We start from the raw sequence: 10,470 nt of genomic DNA, 5'->3' as shown, positions 1-10,470 counted from the left end.
CCTATTATAGAGCCCGAAGCTGTTTTTATTCTTATTGTTTGTATTCTTATTTTTCATGTATCTGTTTGTAGATGTATTTTCAATAACCACATATGTTGTATAACCTATATATATTGTTGTGGTCCTACACAGAGTTGGTATATAGGCCACTCTGTAATGTTTCTTAATGAGAAAAGAGTCATTCTTTATGTTCACTTGTTTTCGAAAAGCTGTTTTGCAGCTCCAGATTACAATAATTACATAATACAGCTGGAGCCTTCAATTACTCTTTATAATTGTTCACAGCCTATTAAAACACGTGCTAAGTGTGCCGTTCTTCTGTTTTCACTGCATGGACCTATCAGAAACAATCTGCTAACAACAAGTAATAGATTGCTGAAATTTTAAGTTGAAAATAGTACTACTGTGTGTGACAGACGGCTGTGTCTTCCCTATTCAAGTACGCTGTTGTCACGTGACGCTAAACACTATGCATGTATCACGATTCCCTTAGACACCGCTTTACAGACCTATATTTATGTTTGAATCTGATATTATGTAAGATATTTCAATGTAAACACTTCCTACTGACTAATGGGTATAACCCTTATCACATTAAAGCAGCCAGTAAGCAATGGTGGTAAGCAATGGCGTGTCACATTGTAACACAATGGTTAATATCCTATTAATTAGATCTACTATCCATGAGTTGCCTATATGGTTATACCATTACATATACTTTATAGATGGTTCCAAGAACCTACGTAATTACCAATACAATAGGCTACCATTAGCTGGTTAATACGTACGTAAACAATATTAGTCTATTTATGCATTAGCCTATTGTTTGTAACGAGGGGAGTTGTGAACATAGATGACCTAGGGAAAAAAAAAACAACGCTGCTTGCATGTTTGTATATAAATATAAACTGTGGCAATAAAGAATCAAGTTTGACATTTTAAATGGGAACTAAATGTATTTAAAACTCTTGGCGAAAGAATTGTACAAATTCGTGATATTTTGATAATGGCGAAACAATTGTACAAATTAATGATATTTTGATAATGGCGAAACAATTGTACAAATTAATGATATTTTGATAATGGCGAAACAATTGTACAAATTCGTGATATTTTCTTACAATTGCTTCCTAATATTTTATACATGTTTTTTTCTTTTCTTTTTCTGTCCCCATTTTAAATAATTTAGCAAACAAACAATAGTGTCCTATCGGTACTCGAGAACAGCAATAGCGTTACATAAATACAGCACTTTTACTGCGTGTTACAGCTTTTTTTTAGTAGGAAAAGTACATTTTAAAGAACGGATAGTTTTTCAGCTTGTCACATAGGGCTGAACTGTTATCAAAATGTATCTCCCACTACAAGAAAATACACAGAAAGCAATGTACTGCAAATAACGTTCGAGCTTTATTTGCGTGTCCAGTTATGAGAGGCAGTTCATTACACAATTAAAACATACATGATACAAATTATGTACATTATTATATTTTTTTTATAAGAAGGCATACTTTAAAACATAAACACATAAAATAAAATGTCCTTGCGTTTCATTCAACACAAATATTTTAACATATTTCTCTATAGATTTTTTTTTTCACTGTTCAAAATTCATTTTCATCGTACCAGCTATTAAAATAAAAGGCAATTTGTTCTTACTAGTATGCATTTAACATAATATTTTTTGTTTTGTTTTGTTTTCTTAGCACAGTTCGGTATCGTAAAGAAATACAAAAAAGTTCGTCTTTGAAAGGAACCTTTAAGGCAAAGTGTGTTTAGTTTGGTGGATTTAAAATTCATACACACTTTTCAGATAGAAAAACACATGTAAAGTCACACACACACACACACACACAAAAACAAACAAAAAAAAGCGTCAACAATTTGATATGGATAGTCTAGCAACTTAAACCTTCATCTGGACTACCATCATAAATACCTAGGATCCTATTCATAAACACTTTCATTTTTCCCAGCTATAACAAAATGCAGCTTCCATGCAAAGGCCCCAAACGTCTTCATTCACAGAAAGAAGTTCTTATTGCATGATAAGTAAGCAGTGCAAACCCCCCAGAATAAAACACATTATAACAAACAGTAAGTCTCACTTGGATTGCACGCTCTCTCCACAGTAAATGACTGCTGTCTCGTTGTCTAGCAATACTGCACACATTGATTTTAAAACGATCCTTACAGTGAAGTGTGTTCCAAAGACCAGTGAGTATTTTAATTCACTAAGTTTGATTTCCTGTACTTTGAAGTTTATGTAACATTAAAAACGTGACTCGGGGCGTTTAACGCTGTTTAGCCTTGTCGAAGTACCCAGAGACAGCGCTGAAGTCTTTCCAGGCCCTCGTTTCTTTGTGCTTCCCGTTCTTTTCAATTGCTGGCAAGCAATAAAGCGCGGCTCTTAGACCATTATATTATCAATGTTATCACTGCTCATTCTGTGGGACAAGAAACAGCCTGGCCCACCGATATTTCATAAGAAATAAGGACGTCAATCGGGCAATTGGAAATTGAAGCATATAGGCCTATCATGCAATTTCTATTGTAAACAAGATGTACAGACGTGTAAATATGAATAACATATATGTTTATCACCGAATTTGTAAGGTATTCATTTGATAGCAAAGTCTTATTTACTCCATTATTAAACTAGTTTACAAACCAAACTCTACTTTTATCATATTATTGGAATACAAAATATTTTTTATAAAGATTACAAAAGTTATAATCGCTATTATATGGGACACACTTTTTTAAAACATTTTGCTTAAGTCTGGGGTTATCACAAATATTTATTTATCAAAATCATATTTCTTGCTTTAGTCCTTAAAAAAACACGCACACACAAACACACATAAAAAAAAAAAAAAAAAACATTGCAGAACAAACATTAGCATTCTATTAGATTCACAGTTTGCCTGGATGCAGCAGAACAATTCTTTGGACTTCAGCAATGTTGTTTTTTTTATTTTTTATTTTTATTTTTTTTTCATTTTTCACTGTCAAACATGTGGCTAAACGATAACGCCAATCAAACGCGTTTGGTATAAAATGCAACTAAAACGCTTTTAACATGTACGCTTTCTGGAAACAAACAACAACAAAAAAAGATCATATATTGATTTTTTTTTTTTTTTTTTTTTTTTTTTTTTTTTTTTTTACAACACCTTACCTGCAATGATATACTTGTATACAGAATATTGCAGAATTATATCTAATACACTTTATTTGTGTAATTATTAATGCTGGTATACTTTGTACACTGGCCCTAATTTTATTAAATTATTGCATTGTATATTGTCATTCTTCTTTTAAGTTAATCGCTATCTGATTTGTCCTCTTTTGATGATGTGGCATGATTGTAGAGGCCCTGTGCCATTAAGTGTAGTGCCAGTGCGTTCTTGTTGCCCGTGGATTTCTTAATTTTGGCTCGTTTGTTTTGAAACCAGATTTTGATTTGAGATTCGTTCAGATTGAGTTCCTGAGCCAGAGCTTGCCGCCTCTGCTCGGTCAGGTACCGGTTTGTCTGAAACTCGGCCTTCAGTCTCTGGAGCTGTTCCGCTGTGAACGCAGTCCTGGGCCGCTTGTCTTCCTTGCTAGCGGTCTTCTTCTTTGGTTTACGAGATCTGGGCCCTGTGGTTAAAAACACAATAAACCTTAGGGTTTTGTTTTTCAACAATAAACAAACACAGTAATACAGTAATTCAATAATGGGCTATTGCCACATTAAAGTCTGTTATGGTTTTTTTTTACTCAGCATCAATATAATTGGATAAATAACGGTCATTTGAAAACTAACATACATGTTAAAGCATGTTTCATTGTTGGTTTTACATGTGTATAATAGTGATGTCAATGTTTCTTTTTCTATTATTTAATTACAAACGGTCTCGTTGTTGGGCCTTACATTGCTGTCACTTTGTTTGGGACAGTCTTACACAAGTTATTAATACGTGATTATTATTATTATTATTATTATTATTATTATTATTATTATTATTAACGTGTGTTATAACTATTCAGTTAACAGCAACACATCTTTAATATTTAATGTTGCAGAGCATATACGACTAATTCGGACTACGTTTGTATTTTTTACGTCACTCTGGCCATGTAAACTTGTAGTAGGCCTAAATGTATATTTATCTACACACCGCCCTATCCTGGCGTGAAGTTAAATTAAAATAAACCAATACATGCATAATACAAGCAAATAAAGAAATAAATTCATACACCTAGTGATTTAAAAATAGTAGGCCCTACTTCATAGACTATTAAAATATGTTCAAAACGACATTTTATGACGAGAACAATACAGTTGTTTAGTTATGTGATTGTACTGAAAAAAGACGTACACAAATAACACGTAAACGTTTTGTCATTTGAAAACAGATTACAAATTTTAATTTCACATGCCGCCTTGTTCATTGTTTTATTTGCCAAAGTCTCTATACTTGGGATATTTTTCTTTCCTGACATATTTGCAGGGTAAGATTGGGAAAGTATAAACAAGTATGTTTAGTTGCGGACTTAGCAGGCCTATGGGGGTTAAATGAGCTCCCTAAATTATACATAGGCTTCCACAAAGGCTGGGCTTACAACTCCCTTTTAAGACGTATTGCTGTATAAATTTGAAGCTTGCATTTTGCATGGAAAACTTGGGAGCCAATATATAACCATTTGTACAAAAATTAATAATAATAAAGAAAAACAAAAGCCCGTCTGCAGAGCGACTCGAATGTATATATATATAGCATAGTAAATATTTACATAAATAACACTGCATGTGTATCTTTAAATAACAAATTAGCTGTAACATTACCTTATAACATTGCCTATTTTAGACATTGTTCTTATAAGTTGGTGTTTTTTTTTAAATTATATTGAAAGTCACCATCTTTTGATACAACAAAAATATTACATGTAAATTATAAACGCGTATTAAATATGAACGGGGGGGGGGGGGGCACACACAAGGCAAACACCTCAATGCTATCTTTATTACAACGCGCTGATTTCAATAAAAATAAATAAACTGAAAACGATTCCTTCTTGTAAGGGTTGTTAAGCATTTGTCAAACCACTGAAATGCTGACAACTAATCCTCTAGCTTTGCAAAGGACGGCTAATAAAATCGAGGGAAACTAGTTCTGTTTCCAAACCGGGGGGGGGGGGGGGGGGGGGGGTATACTTCAAAGTGAGTTGTTTTCTGTTGAAAATATAATACGATCAACTGCGATTTATCTAATGTATGTGATAACATACCACATGAACCCCCTTGAATTAAAATATCTGGAGCAGATTCGGTAATTCGTTGAGCGTTATTATTTTATTATTTTCTATGTAACGTTAAAAAACACGCAGGTGTTTTTGTTTTAAATTAATAGATAATGTAACATTGCAAGTTCAGGTTCATTTATAGTTTGCGGTTTATCTGTTTAAAATATATGGATATATATTTAGTTGAAGGCCTAGTCTATTGTCACAAAATATGCTAATTAAATATTAACAAAGGATAAAGGAGAACAATGGCGCAAATGTGCAATTCCTCCTTTAAAACTGCACAAGTTTGTCCAAAATAGCCAAACACGTATACTGTAAAGATTGCTGATATGACTGTTTCAGAAATAACCATTCTTTTCATTTTTATATGCACACGGAATCCGCTGGATGCATTGCTAGTAAAAAATACTTTAACATGTATAGGCTATTTTTGATTGAAATACATTTGAAAACAAACTTAAAACTATCAGATGTTTTATATAAAATGAAAAAAGACGGTATAATAAGAAACATTTTAAATAAAGCATCAAACCTTTAAAATATGTTTGTTATTGGCTATTGTATACGAACTAGTGTCTCTAAATCAATCAATCAATCAATACGTTTTGCTTGTGGTATCTGTTATTCACACTGAATTTAGTAGTCTGCTCAAAAACACACAAGTAATTAGAATACTATACACCTATTGGGAATAACGGGGTGATGTTATCAATGCACGTCTCCGACGAAAAGCAGAAAGCATGCAGCGTGTACTATTGAAATATGCAAAACTGCTTCAAATCATTTGAAAAAACTGCAACGTTTCAACAAGACAAACAGGCACGCTCTTAGGAGTCACTTTTATTCTTTACATGGCGGATCGACATTTTACATTAAACACACTTCAAATATCCCTGCCCATGTGTTTATGGGGGACGTTAATGAGCTTAAAAAAGATCCAAATAATATCAATACAAATTAAACAATAGTTGTTAATTAATACAAATACAATTCAAAATGTATTATTATTATTATTATTATTATTATTATTATTATTAGTAGTAGTAGTAGTAGTAGTAGTAGTAGTAGTAGTAGTAGTATTTTTTGGGGGGGGGGGGGGGGGGCGGGGGGTAAAATGTGGTGTGTTTTCTAATTTGGGAATATATATAAATATATATATAATCTCCCGAGTGTGATTGTCTGTCTATATGTTTAAACACTTGCGAGGTTTCTATGTTAACAGCGCTCCTTGTCAGTTGCACTGGGTTAGCCAGCCAGATACACTATTTTACAAACTACCATGCGAAAAACAACAACTCAAGTTTTCAGGAAATCAGAGTTTTTCTTATTTTCTTATTTTTTATTTTTATTTTTTTGGAATGTATTAAAATGATCAGGAAGTGGTAACACACAATCAACGCCAGCTTTCCTTAGTTGCTTGTGTTCAGTATGTAGAACTCTTACCTGATGAAGGCCTATCCGAGTATCTAGTACAATAGACCCAGGCTGGCCAGAGCATGGGTTGCGAAGGAGTAGTCGAGCTGGCTTGGGAGCTGTCCGAGTCTGAGCTTTGGCACTGATCACCACTTTCACCGCGGGCTTTCAGGGCTTCCCCGCTCATTGTGTCACCCTTCTTTGCCCCGTTGACAGGGTGTGGGTTAGAGGTCCCTTCACCCGCTACAGTCCCTAGTCCTATCTGCCCAGATCCAGGAGCCGAGGGGCTGAGGTTCTCTCTCCCCGGGAGGTTACTCTCATCACGGTTGCAGGTCCCCTCTTTCCTCCGCCCAAAGTCTGGTCGTAGGATGTTGTCGATAAAAAAGTTGGTAATACGGTGCGGGAGTTGCAGGTTCCCAGGCGCTTGCAGAAGTGGAATGATGGCTATATTGGACTCATCGCCCGACTCCTGCCGGTCGTCTTCTCGGTTATTATGATCATTTTCTTCCATACTGCTACAGTTTCCAATGTCCTTTCTTTAACCCTTTTCGTGATCTTAGAGTGCACAATCAAATTCCAGTTTCAGTAAAAATGCAGTTTCCGTCCTGTTTTTTTTTTTTTTTTACACCTTTTCTTTTTTCAGCAAAGCAACAAAATACTCCTTCCCGTGGAATAGTATTGTTATGCACCGATCACTCCGTTCAAAGTGTTTTCACAAAGAACATTCATAGTTTTGTTCTTCCAATCCCAACCTGGACTACCCCTTCATGTGTTGCTTTAGAAAGACCATAAAGTAAAGCCAAGTCTGTCTCTTCCGTTTACTGAACCAATCCAATGGATGTGCTGCAGTTACTAAACTAAGGATAAATAAAGAGGTGCTAACTGATCCTGAAATACTTTCACTCTGGATTTGTGCTCTTATTTCTAATACGAGTCCCCCAGGTGACGTTGCACTCCGGTATCCTAGACACGTGCCTTTAGCCAATCGAGTCGAAAAGATTTCACCACGTGACACAATGACACTTAAGTAAATGACAGCAGTCTCAACCTCGCATCCCTCCCCCCCCTTTTTTTTTTTTTTAAAGCTATAGCGTTCTTCTAAAAACAACACAATAATACGTTTGCAGGTCTGCATTTTTCTGTTCTCAAGCCCATCGTCAGTTAAATATATGTGTCTTATTTACTGCAGTGATGCAAAACAGAATCCGAATATGATCAGGTTGCGTAGAATAGGGAATTCCCACAATCCCTTGCACATATTTTGCATAAATATTATTTAATAAGCTGGGAATACACAGCGACAGTAGCAAGGGGGAGGGCGGGTGATAGCTATTTTACTATCTTCATTTCGCTTCTCTTTTTTTTCTTTTTTTGTAATTGTCCCCAGGTCATGATAATATCTGAATGTTTCTTTGCAACCCATCTTTATTTTAAATACACAAATACTACAGAATAAAAGAGTGAAGACTAGAAATAAATACGGTAACAAAAATGGTGAATTCACAGTGGATTTATTCCCCATGGAAACAACTGGACAGGGGCCTTTGATCGTTCACTCTTCCAATAAGAAACAGCATTGCTGCTATCGCTCACACCGTATATTGAAACACAACGCACATGGGGACAGCTTTGAACTTCGTCTAGTTTTTTTTCTTTGACCGATACCCTTGATATTTTGTTTTATACCAATTCCTTTCAAATTTGTATGTATACATTAACAGTTTCATACTTATCCAAAATTGTTCCTCTACTTATGGCTCGTGTATGGGCATCTACAAACAGCGCTCTGATTTAGACACTATTATAGTGTCATTATAGCATTTTTTTATCCAACCACAAATTCCCTCTTACTCTCTTTAAAGACAAAAACACAAACATATTTGGGCGTTGATAAGCCTTCTTTGTGCTGAGGGGAATCTGTGCTTGGTTGATCTTGAATCTGAGAAAGTGACGAATGGGTCATTTCAGAAAAGGGGCCCGTGCTTCCTTAATAGAAGCCAGTGATGCAAACACACCGTTGTGATATTGGTGCACATGATACAGCGCAGCGCCAAAGACAAAACAGAAAGCAACTTAGAAGAACGCACTAGCCTTATTTACACACCGGCTGTACGCGTATTTTTACACTCATTCTCATAACAATAGCAATAATGATATGAATTAGATCCATGTTTAGCCACACGGTTGTTTGTGACGTGTTCTGTTCGAATGCGCATTCTCTGTTAAAGACACTGCAGATGGACTGGTGTGAGTGCCTAATTGAGAAGGAGGAATGCTTTTAATGGACAGATGATGACTTATTTGTTTTTACATCTGACCAACCTGCCTCACCACTTTCTCGGTGTTACTCGGAATGTGAATTCGGTCACAGGAAAGGATTTTTCGGACTGCTGCAGTCGTAGAGACCCAAGGGACACCACGCAACACTCAGATATATACCCGACAGTAATGTATGATGACCACAGATGACGATATAATGTTTGCAATTAAGACTAAACCATGATTCGCAGCGTTTAAAAAGTAAACACAAACAGTAGCATATTTTTTAAAATGTTACAAAAACGAATAGGCTGTATGATCACCTGACATGACATTATCGGTGTTTTAACAATTGATTAGACCTTAGATATGAAATAAGTTACTTTTCAATTCTCAGGGTGTATGTCTGTAGCGCTCAGCAGTGACACATCAACAGCATTGTAAACCAAGTCTGGCGATGTATGTTCATCATGTTTGTTTCAAAAAATCTTTTCGGTTAAATAATGTGTAAATCCCAGAAGGAATTAAGTGAAACTAAATCAGTAAGTATTTGTGAACGAGCTATAATGGTGTGCTGGGCAGTAGAGCTGCAATTGAAGGCGCTCCTATGCAATTAGGGTGACTGCAAAGTGCCATTTTCTAATTACTTGGCTGCTCTAGCGTGCTAAAACCCTATAATTAAACCTCTTGGAGTTGTTACGAAGTGTTCACACATCAGGTATTTTCCTTGCGGGACTTTGCTTCTTTACACTGAGTCAATATATTTTCAAACAAAGAAGTTTGCATTTTGCCCTGTGCAGTGCGGATCAGTGTTCAGGACAGTTCTTATGAAATGTTTAAGCGTACAGGTTTATTTCAAAATGAGTGTATATGTTATAAACGAGTAATTAGGTATTTATTTATTTGCTTATTTATTCTGGTATCAGTTACGCAAATAACATTTTAAATACGACAACATTTGGTTTTAATTAAACGAAATGTTTTATTTAATTAAATGTGTGTTGCCTATATGTCAAGTTTTAAAATACATTTGAGTTTTATAAAAAAAAAAAAAAAAAATTTCAGATAATACATTTAATTGCAATACATATTTAACTGGTACACACTTCAAAGTCGTGGAAACAAAATCACATTGGTAACGTTTTAAGAAAAATTCCAGAAAAATGTAATGGCAAATGTAATAATTGTGATTAAAGTCAGCTAAACTGTTTAGTATTGTAATTATTTTATGTCTAACCCATTTTTTTCCATAGCTATACTTACACGTGATGTCGTAGGCTTTATAGACACTACACAGCTTTGTGTTTAAATAGACTCTAATGTTAAACACAACAGCGTTTTAATACACATGTGTTTGCTATCAGAAAATCTCCACAGTAGCACATCGATGAGTTATTACCCTGGAACTCAGCTACCTGTATCTGTAAATAGTGGGTGAAGGCTGGAGGTAAGAAAGGTAATTAGACAGGCCATCATCACGCTGTGATTGTTCCTCTGATGCTAGAG

The 10,470-nt window shown here is 35.1% G+C and overlaps 1 protein-coding gene across 1 annotated transcript; it reads right to left on the bottom strand.

The window, feature by feature from the left end:
* Positions 1-1,396: 1,396 nt before the first annotated feature.
* On the bottom strand, positions 1,397-7,630 carry LOC117435618 (homeobox protein engrailed-2b-like). Its single transcript, XM_034058940.3, has 2 exons — positions 6,736-7,630; positions 1,397-3,642 (listed from the first exon to the last, which is right to left on the bottom strand). Exons 1-2 carry the CDS (start codon positions 7,214-7,216, stop codon positions 3,326-3,328), a joined length of 798 nt encoding a protein of 265 aa, XP_033914831.1. The 5' UTR covers positions 7,217-7,630; the 3' UTR covers positions 1,397-3,325.
* Between the last annotated feature and the right edge of the window lie 2,840 nt (positions 7,631-10,470).

Source organism: Acipenser ruthenus, chromosome 3 (genome assembly GCF_902713425.1).
Source record: "Acipenser ruthenus chromosome 3, fAciRut3.2 maternal haplotype, whole genome shotgun sequence".
Lineage (NCBI taxonomy): Eukaryota > Metazoa > Chordata > Actinopteri > Acipenseriformes > Acipenseridae > Acipenser > Acipenser ruthenus.
This window is presented reverse-complemented; position numbering and strand designations above follow the sequence as displayed.

What these genes read in the sequence shown, in the direction of transcription:
- LOC117435618 (XM_034058940.3), bottom strand. Translation starts at nt 7,216, where the DNA reads ATGGAAGAAAATGATCATAATAACCGAGAAGACGACCGGCAGGAGTCG. An exon ending in CTCGGATAGGCCTTCATCAG is followed by an intron (nt 3,643 to 6,735) that starts GTAAGAGTTCTA and finishes TTTTAACCACAG; the next exon opens with GGCCCAGATCTCGTAAACCA.